General features: G+C 41.3%; 1 protein-coding gene across 2 annotated transcripts in view; it reads right to left on the minus strand.

Annotated features, from left to right (window-relative positions):
- The window catches only part of rdh12 (retinol dehydrogenase 12), a 62509-nt gene that overhangs the window by 20601 nt on the left and 27003 nt on the right, over positions 1–14905 (minus strand). For both annotated transcript variants that reach the window (XM_059955474.1, XM_059955473.1), the window contains exon 2: positions 1096–1213. In XM_059955474.1, the coding sequence (XP_059811457.1) occupies positions 1096–1213 (118 nt within the window). The remainder of the gene's footprint in view (positions 1–1095; positions 1214–14905) is intronic.

Here is a 14905-nt window from a genome sequence, read left to right on the forward strand (position 1 = left end):
TAGTTTTTTAATTTAATTTTAAGGCACAATTAGGGTTTAGGACAATGGATAACAGAGCGACTATCTACCATCGCCAGATACGGCTATGATACAGAGATCACCTAAAAACAAACCTTCCTGAAAATCTGCTGGTTAGATTGCAGGACCTCGGCTTGCTGAGGGAACCGGGCCTGCAGTCCTCGGAGTCGTCTGATGCCGGTGGCCGGAGGTGGGGATGTCGTAAGCGGTGTGCGAGGAAGTGAAAGCGAGGCGAGCAGGCAGGAGTCCATGCCAGGAAAAAAACAAGCCCTAGCTGGCCGGCTCTCCCGTCCATTCTGCTCTCTAATGGACATTAAATTGGACTACACCTGTGGCACCAGAATACTCGGCGGGAGTACAGAAACGGACGGAATCCCGGACGCCGCCATTCAGCTGTCTATTTACGTAACAGATTTCCCCCCAAGCCTACCATCGGACTACCAACCTACTGCCCTCTGCTGTGCCTATTGTCTTGTTTATTACTTATTGTAATGCCTGCACTGTTCTGTGTACTTTATGCAGTTCTGGGTAGGTCTGTAGTTCAGTGTAGTTTTGGTATTGTTCATGTAGCACCATGGTCCTGAAAAATGTTGTCTCGTTCTTACTGTGTACTCTACCAGCAGTTATGGTCGAAATGACAATAAAAGTGACTTGACTTGAGCTGCCAACCATGGTTGACAAGCCTGCTCTACCTGATGCGACTGGTTTTAAGGTGCCAGTAACCCACCTTTTCCCTTCCTCCTGTCAGAAGAAACAGTTCTGCTGGGTTTAGTAGCTAAGCCAAGCATAAAGGCTAGGAGCTGGACTTGGTTGTCAGATGCTATTTGAGACACATGCCATTGGGAGCATTTAATAGGTAGTGGGAACTTATCCCCATTACCTTCCTGCCCCCCCCCCCACAGGCTTTGACAATTAAGCCCCTATGATATAATAATTTATAGTTAAGATTACCTATTTTGTACTGCTATTTTCCTGCTTAGAGACATTGTTTCTGTAAGGATTTGGCTGAATGTAATAAATGGTTTACTTCGAAGTTATATTTGACAATAGATTTAAATTCATACACTGATACCTCACCTCGCTGTGCCAGATCCCTGGCAGTTTCCTTTCCAATGCCAGTGTTTGCCCCTGTAATCACCACAGTTTTCCCATCTAGCCTTGCATTAGACGTACACACACCACCAGCAGCACACCTCCCGAGGATCATTAAAACAGAAGCATTAATAAGAACGTTGTAAGAACTCTCAATGGAAGCTTAAAGAAGAACATCTTATCACCGCCAAGATACACTGAAGCCTTCTAGATTCTATACTGAATTCTCCAATTTTACGTGACTCACTCTTTCTTTCTGTCTATATTAGAACTAACTGTTTCTGCCAGTTGCCCATCTGTGAATTTGGCTTAGTTTTTCTGGCACCATTAGTACAATCAGGTCTGATGGGATCTGCAAGACAACATAATCCATGCAGGTTTATTTGGTTTAACCTGTCAGAGGCAATCCCTTCATTCTGCAGAACTCTGCTTCCCTGCTACTGACTTTGTTTTCTCTCTTTCCCAGTTCCAGTAAAGGGTCTGTTACGCTATGGCAGCAATGAATATAGAATTGAGACAGGTTTTCTATAAACAAATAAACAATTTATTAAACTCTGCTCAATAAAAATGAAAACAAATGACTAACTTAACCGTAAGTTAACTGCTATACGGCATCTTGAACAGTTCTTAATGCGATAAATGCGAATACAGTTCTTAAAGTGATAAGTGCAAAAGTCCAAATAATTTATAGTCAATTAGGACAGACTTTCCTGAACGACCAAATTCTTTGATGACATGTTACCGCTGATCCAAACCAAAATATACCTTGCCCGAAGGATTTACGATGAAGGAAATAAAAATGGCTTTAAGGAACTGACCTTTTCCTAGGCAAATAACACTGCACCCATCCCTTTCTGCTCTTACAATGCAGGAGCTATCTCAGATGCAGGTTAACTGTTTCTCTTTCCACACTTACTGAGTGTTTACACTAATTTCCATTTTTCAGATTTCCAACTGGCATTTAAAAAATAATTTTTTTCTTATCTTGGATACAGCTCTGAAAATGAATACCAATTTTATATTTTTGTAAAATACTCTTCTATATTTGATCCAGATTCATTCAATTTTTTTCATGAATTCAGACTTAATGTATTGTGTGTGTGTGTGTGTGTGTGTGTGTGTGTGTGTGTGTGTGTTACAAATCTTTCCTCTCTTTCTTCCAGTTAATTTTCTGTCAACAACCACTGGAATTTAAAATAATGGTTACTTAGCAACTTTGGTTTTACCTTATCACAAAGGTTGCTCGTGTACTTTACACACTTGAAAACTCAACTGTTCGTTCAGTTTTCCAGTTCTGATTAAGGAGTTTTAATCTGAAACATCATCTCTGGTTCTTTTCCCACAGTATTTTTCCAGTATGTTTTTGATTTGTTTCAGATTTCCAGCATCTTTTTCCTCCAATTTGATATATTGATCTTGTGTTGGTATTTTTCTTTTATTGCTAAATTAACTTATGTTAATAAAAGAATCTTTTCAAATTGTCCTGCCAATTTGAAGGAGGAAAGAGTGGAAAGAGAGGGGTGTTGATGGGGGGGGGGGGGGAGAGGAGGGAAGAAACTATCTGCCAGAGGGGAAAGTTACCTAAAGTTGAAAAGATAGTGTTCATGGCACGGGGTTTTAGACTATGAGAAGTTGTTCCTCTACTTTGCCTAGTGCGGGGGTCGGCAACCCGCGGCTCCGGAGCCACATGTGGCTCTTTTACGTCTGTGCTGCGGCTCCCTGTTGCTTTGGGAAATAATTGGTTGTGGCGACCCTTTTCCTGGCACATCCGAACCGACTCACAATTAGATAGCCTACGGGGGTTTGCGAGCACAGAGCTTTGGAGCCTCTGCGCCATGGGGGGCAGGTTGAGGGAGGCTTAAAAGTGAGGCTGAAGATTTCGAATAAAGTTTTTTCCTTCGACTGCAGTTACCGACTCCGTGTCGTAATTTTAGCGCTGCGTGTAGCACACCGCTACATGGTCAGTATTTAATTAAAATGTATTTTATGTTAGTTTGTTAGTTTTTGAAATGTAAATCTAAATTTGAAGATTATGGTGATCTTGTACAATCTAAATAAGACGTTGTGGCGACCCATTTCCTGACACATCCAAACCGGCTCACAATTAGCCAGCGTTCAGGCTAAGGGAGATAGCCTACGGGGGTTTGTGAGTACGTGTCATTTGCAGCATCCGCGCCCATGGGGGGCGGGTTGAGGGAGGCTTAAAAGCAAGGCTGTTTAGTTCGAATAAAGCTATCTTTGACTGCAGTTTACTGACTGCGTGTAGCAACTGATACAACGTGTTTTTATCGCTGGCTGTCCAAAGGGGAGGTGCTGAAACGCTTTGTCGCGTGTCTGGAAGAAGTGAAAACTTTCCTGGGCAGCAAAGGGCTCACCTTTCCTGAGCTGGAACAGCCAGAGTGGCTGGAAAAGCTACACTTCATGGTAGACATGACAGCGCACCTGAACACGCTGAACACAGCTCTTCAGGGGAAAGGACGTACAGCCCTGCACATGTTGGAGGATGTTTTGGCATTTGAGCGCAAGTTGACGTTGCTTGCCAGAGATTTACAGAAAGGCACATTGTCTCACTTCCCCAATTTGAGAGAGTTCAAACAAGGTCACGACATGATAAATTCGGAGTATTTACATTCTGCAATCATCGCAATGCAAACATCGTTTGGGAAACGCTTCTCTGAGTTCAGAGAGGAAAAAAACACATTATCCTTCCCGGTCACTCCCCTAAGCATCGATCCATCCCTACTGAATACGACTGCATTGTCAGGTGTGAGTCAACCTGAACAAGTATGATAAATATTTTAATTGCCTATTATTTTGTATATTCATATGTTTTCATTGTTCAGTGAAATAGTCCTTTTATTTTTCAGGTTTGCTGCTGGCGGCAAATTTAAGATTGGCGTTTTTCATAAATACAAGAAGGACTCAAATAGACATTGAGTATTTTACTTAAAAGTAACCTTCAACCCAACGTCTTTTTTTCGGAGTTCAAAATGTTTTTGTTGCATGCAGAAATGTAATTTCGTTTTCTCTGCAGGAGTTCATCAATTTCATAAATGCAACACATTATAGTTTGTTTATACATAGCATAAAGGCAAAACAAAATGTTGTATGCAGTGTTATTTCATTTTAAATGTCAAACAGGTTTTGCGGCTCCCAGTGTTTTCTTTTCTGTGGGAAACAGGTCCAAGTGGCTCTTTCAGTGGTAAAGGTTGCTGACCCCTGGCCTAGTGAAAGCACAAATCTGTTGGATGAACTCAACAGGTTGAGAAGGATCTGTGGGAAGAAAGAAATTCGTCTCTCCCATCAATCCATTATAACCCCACTCAACAAATTATGTCAAATTTGTGCTGACTTTCTGTCTCATGCCAATATCATTGCAACTTAATTTTCTCCCAGAGTAATGCTGAATCACAGCACTGCAGAAAGCCATTCACTAATTAATCCATGCTGGCTCACTATTCATTCAATCCCAGACGTTGGAAATTCAGAGTAACACATGCAACATGTTACAGGAATTCAGCAGGTCAGTTCACATCAATAGAGAAGAATGAACAGTTGATGTTTTAGGCTGAGACCGTTCATCAGAATTGGAAAGGAGGGGGAAGAAGCCAGAATAAGAAGGTGGGGGAAGGGGAAAGCGAAAGAGAACAACCTGGCAGGCAATTGATTATGCCAGATGGGTGTGTGGGCCAGGGGATATGGAACAAGAAGCTAGGGGTTGATACCTGGAAAAGGTAAAGGATTGAAGAAGAAAGAATCTGATAGGAGAAGAGTGTGGACCATGGCAGAAAGGGAAAGAGGAATGGCATCAGAGAAAGTTCCCATTTAATCTAGAAAGTGATAACTCATCTGATTGAAACCTACTGAATATTAAAAGGCTGAGATTAGATGGACGTGGACAGGATGTTTCCAATAGTGGGAGAGTTTATGGCCAGAGGACACAGTGTCAGAATACAAGAACGCTCCTTTAAAACAGAGGTGAGGAGGATTTCCTTTAGCCAGAAGGTTGTGAATCTGTGGAATTCATTGCCACAGACAGCTGTGGAGGCCAAGTCATTAGGTATAGTTAAAGCGGAGGTTGATAGGTTCTTGATTAGTAAGGGCCTCAAAGGTTAGGGTGAGAAGGCAGGATAATGCAGTTGAGAGGGAAAATAAATCAGTCATGGTTGAATGGCAACTGACTGGCATAATTCGGCTCCTATGTAATATAATTTTATAATCTTGTAATTAAATTACTCTCACCCTTCCTGGTTCTTCTGTTAATCAATATAAATCATACAGTATGTCCTTCACTTCCCAACTGCCAATGAGAACCGTTTCTTGTGTCCTTCTTGTCTACTCCATTTCATGATTTTAAACGTTACTGTCCGATCATCTCTTTCAATGTTCTCTGCTTTAAGAACATTTATTAACAGAACCATTCAACAAATTATTGTATGTACCATTTCCAGAGGGACCATATCCATCTTATAGTGCAATGATCAGAAATGGACACAGTACCATAGTTGCAAATCAACCAGTGGAATGGGAACCTTCAACATTCCCTTCTAGCATGTAGAATCTTGAAAAATAAGTGTTACATACTGTTGTGATCCCAGCCCCCTCCTTTGTGAGAATCGCAAGAGCACCCGTCGAGGGGGGGTCAGTAGACCCAGGAAGAGAGAGAGAGAGAGAGAGATGTGCTGAATAGACTCAGGAAGTGGGAGAGAGAGAAATGTGCCAGATTGCACGTCCCACCCGGGATACAGAATAAGTCGACAGCGACTATTGTCTCATGGAGACCACATGAAAAGCCCTCGGGCAAGGTGGGCTGGTTGAGAGAGAGATTGAATCATCCCAACCTGATTGACACCTGCGACCCCGTGAGGAAGTATAAAGGACAGTCTCAGGGGGACAGCCCCTCAGATGCACCAAGAAGACACGAGAGAGTGATCCCGCAGCAGCGGGAAGCCATTCTGAAGGAAGCCACGTGCGTTAGATTCCGGGATTGGAATTTGTGGCTGGAATCACTAACATCGGGGAGAGGAAACCAACGCTCCCCCCCCCCGATTTCACGGAAGCCTCATCAAGACTCGGCAAGTTCTTTCTCTTCTCCCCCCAATCTCTCTCTCTCGGTCGCCCCACGTGAAACCCAGCGATTTTCAAAGGGCTGAGGCCTGCAGACTTTCAGAGTGACTTTTATATTTCCAACGGACAATCTATTAACCCCTAGTCAACCGTAGAGCTCGCTTCTTAATGATGATTAGTACTATACCCGCGCTTTAGATTGAGTGTTGATGATGTGCACTATCTGAATGTATGTATTAACCCTACTTTTGTGTCCCTTTATAAATAAAAACATTTGAAAATAGTGACATCAGACTTCAACGGACCTCTCTGTCTTTGCTGGTAAGTTATCCAGTTACGGGATATGTAACAATACCCTATAACTGGGTTAACAAACCAGCAGAAATGGAAAGATGCGTTGGAGTCTGGTGGTACTGTAACTGGTCTGGTAACTTGCGTCTGGTGTTTATTAGTGAACTAAGTAATACAGTATCAAAAATGCAAATATACATATAAAACAATAGACAATAGACAATAGGTGCAGAAGTAGACCATTCGGCCCCTCGAGTCTGCACCGCCATTCTGAGATCATGGCTGATCATTCACTATCAATACCCAGTCCCTGCCTTGTCCAGGGTTAGCAATGATAAATACAGAAGTGTAGAAATAAGAATCAAAACCAAGCTCTATCGTAGTCTAGGAGTAAATGAATAGTCTTAAGATAATGCAGAGTTCAATTCAGTTTAAGTCAAGGTAGTTGCTGTTGTCAGTTTAAGTCAAGGTAGTTGCTGTTGTGACGTTGGAGAGAGAGATGAGCAGCTGCAGCAGGCAAACCTTCCGTTGTACTAATGTGCTCATTTGGTTATGACCCCTCCGTTCTAGGCTAGATCGTTCTTCTGTGGTGGACTTGTCACTCTGGCATGAGTGGACACACACACAAGCCCCCACCAGTCCTGCCATCTTACTGTGAGCTTTGTGACCAATCTTCTGATTCGGTCCTCCAAGCCCCCACCTTCCTGTGGGTGCACAACACTCTTGCAGTGTCTCGTGGCGTGTCTGCAGGTGTCTCAGCAGACCTGTCTTTTATCTCCCCTGACGGGGTATCAGCCATCCATCAACTGACCATGTCCATGTCCATCAAACTGGCCACTCCCTCCTGTCTCAGCAGGCACCTGGCATCACTCTGCTGTGTCAGCAGGGATCCACACAAACAGGCCAAATGTCCTTGGTGTTAAAGTCAACAATTAGCAAAGAAGCCGTAATACTAAATCATCCATTTTAATCCTTGTCTCTCTCTCTCCCATCTGCAACAGGATACCTCCTCCCCCTTCATCTCTCTCTCTCGTTAGCAGCATAGTTCACAGGGGGGTCAACTCTGGACCCCATCTCCATCTGGTTTCTCATCACACATAATGAAGTCCTCGGATCCTGTTCTTTTTAAACTTCCCCTGCCACCTTCAAAGATTAGTGACCCAGGTCAATGGTCCAGGTCTTACTAAGCTTGCATTCCTTTTGGAATTGTACCAACTAAACTGCTTTTGCTTGACCCTCCCAGCAAAATACATCACTTCTGCATTAAATGTGTTACGTCCGTAGCCCCCTCCTTTGTGAGAATCGCAAGATCACTGTTGGATTGGGTAAAGCGGCCCAGGAAAGGGGAAAAGAGACGTGTAGGGGCTGGCTCGTTTCCCCAGCGATGTAAAGCTATGGGACACGGCCATTGTCTCCGGAAGACCAAGTTGTGTATTGAGTACTATACTATTCATTGAAGCCCCTCAGAGGATGACCAGAGTGGGCTGGTTGAGGGATTGCTCATCCCAACCTGACTGACATTGGAGACCCCGTGAGGAAGTATAAAAGAGGGTCTGGGGAACAACCCCTTCAGACGCACCAGAAGAAACGTTAAGCGACCACGTAACAGCAGGAAGTCATCTGAAGGAAGCCATGTGCGTTCGATTCCGTGGCTGGAATTGGTGGCTGGAACCACGGAAAAAAGCTTTTAGCTAACAACAGGGAAGCCCGCTCCCCTGACTCAACAGATTGGCATCATAAAAGACATGGGGCAAGTTAAACCACATCGTTTTTAAACTCAACAATGCTGCAGCTTGAGCGAACTGATAGTGACTGTTATCTTTCCATTGGACAATACATTATCCCCTAGACAACGATAGAACGATTTCTTATTATAATTATACCCGCACGCTAGATTTAGTATTGATGACGTATATTATCTGTATGTTTGCATTAATCTTATTTTTGTGCCCTTTATCAATAAATACTTTTAAAATTAGTACCATCAGACTTCAACGGACCTCTCTATCTTTGCTGGTAAGTGATCCAGTTACGGGAATTCGTAACAAATGTCACCTGCCTTAAGTCTGCCCCATTCCACGTCCTCCTGAAGCCACTGCTTCCCTCTTCACTGTTTAGATATAGAGACAGAGATAGACTGTGACATGGTGTTATGACCACCTCTCCCTCAACGTCAGCAAAACAAAAGCGTTGGTTGTTGTATTCAGCAAGGGGGCAGTGAACGTGTTACTGGATGCTGGAAGCAGAGAAAGGCAGTGCACATCAATAGCACTAAGGTCAAGTAGGCTGTCTGTTGTGTCTTTGCAACTACATACTGATTAAATAAAAGGACGCACGTGGGAGGTGGCTTTAACTGGTGTATTCACACTGCAGTGAGAGAGAGAGGCAATGCATATGCATAGATAACAGATCAATATTTAGTGGTGGGGGGGGGGTCATTGCTCTAAAAGAAATAGATCACACTTTCTCCCCTTTTAGATTAATGCAACAAAATATGTACAAAACAATCAATTTTCCTTTCATAAACCGTATTCCAAATAAACATGGTTTCATAACATGGTCCATAACTAAGTTCACTATGCTAAAGATTGCCTTTTGGGTGGCGCTCTGTTTCTTTCAGGATAACGCCTCTGGACCTGTGGAGTGGTATCAGGTTTGTCAGGTGTCTCGTCTAAGACAATGTTCTTGGTCGCTGATATCACATTGCTGTCAGTGAAGTGACATGATCATCACTGAGAGGCAAGTCCAGTGGCTGTAAAGTGTCCACCTGTTAGCTGCATTCGACTCAAGTATGTTCTTCGGTTGAGTATCCGGTATCTGGTCCACATGATGTCTCCATGTATGATCTCCAACATCCACTGTGTACATCAGTGGTCCAGTTCTTGTAGCTATCCTACTGGATGTCTACTTGTCTTCTTGGTAATCATGTGCTAGGGTTTCCTGTCCAATCTTGAAGCTCCTTGTCGATTCACTTGGTAGATGGTTGAACTATTTATTCTACACTTCCCTCTCCCTCTGTAGGTATGATTTCAGGAGGTCTATGTGGGATCTCAAATTCCTGCTCATGAACAGCACTGCGAGTGTTTGATTTTTCATCGCATAAACAGAGTTCCGATACACAAAAAAAGGAAATTGTCTACCTTGTGCCATAGAGAAATGTCCTCTTGAAGGTTTGGATAAACCTTTCAGCTAACCCATTCATCGCTGGGTGTGAGGAGCTGACTTGAAATGTCTGATGCCATTTTGCTTCACAAACAGATGGAATTTCTCTGACGTGTATTGTGGTACGTTGTCACTCCCAATTTGTTCTGGCAAGCAGTTTCTGCTGAATATAGTCCTCAGGGTAGAGCCAGTCTTTGCTGAGGTAATTGACTTCACTGGTATAACCTATGGCCACTTTGAACGAGCATCTTCAGCAATCAGAAACGTGGAGTCCTTGAATGGCCCAGCAAAGTCGATACACACACTTTGCTGTGGTAAATACGGCCACTCCCACGGGTGTAACAGTGCCTGTGGAGGTGCATTTTGAATTTTTTGGCATCCAGTACAGCTTTTGGCCAAGTCCTTAATCTGTTTATCTGCTCCCTTCTTGAACACCTTCTCATTAGCTTTAAGTAGCTGTGACAGTTTCTGGTGTTACGTACCCGTGACACGTGACAGTGGTGTACTTGTCACGTGACAGGTGTTGAAGATATACTGGACTTGAGGTAATGGTCTTGTGATGGTGGAGTGATGCCATTTTCCCGCCAGCAGAGGTCATGTGACAGGTTTATTTTTACAGGGTATAAAAGGAGGACCCCTCCCTGTGAGGAGGGGCAGTTCGTGGCTGGATTTGCCATGTTGACTTCATGCCACTGCGTGATTTAATGTTATGACGCAGTTTAGTTGAAAGATGAAGTTTTATTTAATGCCTAAAGTTTAAAAGGTCATTGCCAGCAGTTTCTTTCGGAGTTCGGGAGTTAAAAGATCGAGGGAAGTCGATTTCGACGGTGAAACAGGTTTGACCTTCTTTGATCCTCATTCGGAAGGAATTCGTTGACTGTGCCCATGTTAATCCCTGTGAATAATAGCAGAAAGGATTGGGAACAGTTTTGTAAAGGAAAGGTCAGTGCCTTTAAGCCGTTACATATCATCTTCGTAAAATTCTTTGTGGGAAAAGTAGTTCGATTTGGGAATCGAAACAACACGACGTGAAAGAGAATTTAAATCGTCTTAAAAAGTCTCTCCTTAAATGGACTTTAAGCATTTTGAACTTTTGCAATACTACTTTGAAGAACTGTTTGTGCAACATCACTTTAAGAACTGTTTAAGCTTCATTGCTTTAAGAACTGTTTAAGCTGCCACACAGCAGCTGATTTCCGGTTACGTGAGTGGTTTGTTTACTTTTTGGGGGTTTGTTTTTCAGTGTTTAATAAATGTTCTATTTGTTATAAAAACCCTTGCCTAACTCACATATTTATTGTTGCTTGAATCTGTAACATAAATATGGGGGCTGCATCCGGATTGGATCATTTGAGTTTAAATGCTTGTTAACTTTGGAAAAGGGGAATACTTGATTCTTTTGTTTGATTGGCTTTTCAGTGGTATTCGGCAACAATGAATATTGATGAGTTTCTGGCTTCGCCAGACGCGGAGTTATTAGCGAAGGCGAAAAAACACTGAGGTGTCTGAGATAGCCAGTAGATTGCAACTTAAAGGTATTTTGAAGACTACATCAAAGGCTGTAATACAGAGAAAAATCGCGTCACACTATGTGGATTCGGGTGATTTTGATGAATCGATTTTAGAGTCGTTTCCAATAAGTAATATAGAGATGCAGTTGCAAATTGAACAAATGAAGTTGGAGCGTTGTAGGTTAGAAGCTGATCAGAAACAAAGGGATTTTGAATATGCGATGACGGAATTAAGGTCTGGGAATCAGTCTTCTGGTTCTAGAAAACTGTTTGTTGCTAGTCAAGAAATTAAATTGGTCCCACCATTTAGGGAAACAGAAGTGGAAAGATATTTCCAACATTTTGAAACAATTGCTCAGATTTCAGAGTGGCCGAAAGATAAATGGTCAGTGTTGTTACAGAGTGTAATTAAAGGCAAAGCACAACAAGTTTATACAGCTTTAACTGCTGCGCAAGCACTTGATTATGATATTGTGAAAATGCATATTTTAAAATCATATGAATTGGTCCCAGAAGCGTATAGAGAAAGATTCAGAAGTTTGACGAAGTCTGTGGAAAAAACTTATGTGGAATTTGCCTATGATAAAGCTGTGTGTTTTGAGAGATGGGTTTCTTCTAAAAATGTAAATGAGGACTATGATACATTGAAAGAGCTGATCTTAATGGAGGAATTTAAAAGAAGAATTCCTGTTGAAGTAAGGACCTACTTAAATGAGAGGGATACTGATACATTGCAGGACTCTGCTAGATTAGCTGATGAGTATGTTTTAATCTATAAGAATAAATTTCCTCAGGGCAGAATTGTTAAGAGGAAAAATAACACGGAGACTCAAGGTAAATCAGAAATTAAATCAGAAGTTAATGAGAAAGGTAAGGAGGAAGGAAAACATGTGAAGGAAAGACAGTTTGGTCTTATTTGTAACTATTGTAAGAAGCCTGGTCATGTAATAGCTAACTGTTTCAGACTGAAAAAGAAAGAGAAGGAAGCAGTTCCAGATGCTTGTGTGCAACATACTGAAACACCTGTAAAATTACAGGGTTCGATAAACTCAAATGAGGTTTTGTTAGAGTCTGACCAAGTTAGAAAGGGATATGATCATTTTATAACTGAAGGGTTTGTATCCTTGAAAGAAGGATCTACTCCGGTGCCAATAAAAATCCTTAGGGATACTGGAGCTTCTCAATCACTGATGTTAGACAGTGTATTGAAGTTTAATGGAGAGTCTGATGCTGGTGTGGTAAATTATATAAGAGGTGTTGGGAGTGATTTAATGTCTGTACATTTACATAAAGTAAATTTAAAGTCAGGGTTAGTTACAGGATTTGTTAAAGTAGGATTACAGCATAGCTTACCTGTGAAGGGTATTTCTTTATTGTTAGGTAATGACTTGGCAGGTGGACGTTTTTCCTGAAGTGCATTTGACAATGGAGTCAGCGGAACCAGAGATGAATTCTAACACAGATTCTTCCTGTGTTGTGACTAGAGCTATGGCTAAAAAGATTGATGCGCAGAATGAGGTTGTTACTCATGACTGTTCAACTCAGGATTCGAGTTTTGAGGATGTGTCAGAGACTTTCTTACCTTCGTAGTTGGAACAAGGTTCTTGGAGTAAGTCTGACTATGAAGATTTATCTCTGTCTCAGAAGGAGCAGAATAGAGACCCTGAGATTATAAAATTAAGAGAACAAGCTCTACTAGATAGTGAAATTGAGAAGGTGCCAGTAGGATATTACTTGGAAAAAGGAGTGCTGATGAGGAAGTGGAGATCACCTACAATTCCTACAAGTGAGGAATGGAATATTGTTTACCAGGTAGTTGTTCCTAAAGTTTATCGAAATGAGATTTTGACTTTAGCTCATAATGTGCCTTTAGGTGGACATCAAGTGGTAAGGAAAACTGTGAACAAGATTTTAAAACATTTTTACTGGCCTGGTCTAAGAAAAGATGTGGGGATGTTTTGTAAAACGTGCCATACTTGTCAAATTGTGGGTAAACCAAATCAAGATACACCAGTGGCTCCATTACAACCTATTCCAGCATCTGGTGAACCATTTTCTAAAGTTATTGTAGATTGTGTTGGTCCATTACCAAAGACAAAAACTAGTTATCAGTACTTGTTGACTATCATGTGTACTTTGGTCTAGGTTTCCACAGGCAGTACCACTTAGGAATATAACAGCTAAAACTGTGACAAAGGCTCTTATAAAATTCTTTACATATTTTGGATTACCTAAGGAAATACAAACTGATCAAGGCAGTAATTTTATGTCTGGATTGTTTCAACAGGTAGTTTATAAATCGGGAGCTAAACAAATCACTTCGTCTGCATACCATCCAGAGTCGCAAGGTGCCTTGGAGAGGTTTCATTCTACCCTCAAGAATATGATTAGGACATATTGTGTAGAAAATGAAAGTGATTGGGATGAGAGTATAAACTTACTTTTATTTGCAGTAAGGGAATCGGTACAAGAATCTTTAGGTTTTAGTCCATTTGAACTTGTATTTGGGCATAGAGTTAGAGGACCTTTAGCTTTATTAAAAGAACAGTGGATTAGTAAGGAAATACACACTAATTTGTTGGACTATGTTTTGAAATTTAAGGACAGGTTACATAAAGCTTGTAGCTTAGCCAAGGAAAATTTAAAATTGGCTCAGGAGAAAACGAAAACTTGGTATGATAAAGAAGCTAGGATGAGGATGTTTAAGCCTCGAGATAAGGTGTTGGTTCTTTTCCCAGTGCAGACAAATCCTTTACAAGCTAGATTTCATGGTCTTTATGAAATTGTGTCTAAAATCAATGATGTGGATTACATGATAAAAACTCCGGATCGTAGAAGGTCAATACAACTTTGCCATATAAATATGATTAAACCATATTTTGAGAAACAATTTGATACTGTGACTGTAGTGGTTAGTGAGAATGATTTAACGAGGAACATGGTAGATGATTCATCTGAATTTCATTCTAAATCCAACATTGTTTCTGTCAGGTTACCAAATTCAACCATTCTGGAAAATATTGATGTGAAACTAGCACATTTACAGCTAGAGCAGAAACAGCAGATGAAGGAATTAATTTTTAAATATAAGGATTTGTTTCCAGATGTTCCGAGAAGGACTACTATAGCTTCACAAGATGTAGATGTTGGAGATGCCAAACCTATTAAACAACATCCATATAGGATGAACATAGAAAAATGTGAACTTGCTGAGAAAGAAATTAAATATATGTTAGAGAATAATATTATTAGACCTTCTAACCCGAATTGGAGTTCACCATCTGTTATGGTGCCAAAACCAGATGGTAGTATTAGGTTTTGTACGGACTATAGGAAGGTGAATGCTGTAACGAAAACAGATGCATATCCAATTCCTAGACTAGATGCTTGTGTAGATAAAGTTGGGAAAGCAAAGTTCCTTACAAAGATTGATTTATTGAAAGGGTATTGGAGTGTTCCATTAACAGACAGAGGTAGAGAGAATTCTGCATTTGTAACTCCATCTGGGTTATATGAATATAATGTTCTTCCATTTGGGATGAAGAATACCCCAGGTACTTTCCAGAGGATGATTAACTCTGTGATTCAGGGATTGAAAGATACTGATGCTTATATTGATGATTGAGTGACAGGAAATGATACTTGGGAAGCACACATTATTGCGATGAAGAAACTGTTTGAAAGGCTTTCAAAAGCTAACTTAACTATTAATTTAGCTAAGAGTGATTTTGGACATGCCAATGTGACTTACCTTGGTTATGTTG

Source organism: Hypanus sabinus, chromosome 2 (genome assembly GCF_030144855.1).
Source record: "Hypanus sabinus isolate sHypSab1 chromosome 2, sHypSab1.hap1, whole genome shotgun sequence".
NCBI classification, from domain to species: Eukaryota; Metazoa; Chordata; class Chondrichthyes; order Myliobatiformes; family Dasyatidae; genus Hypanus; species Hypanus sabinus.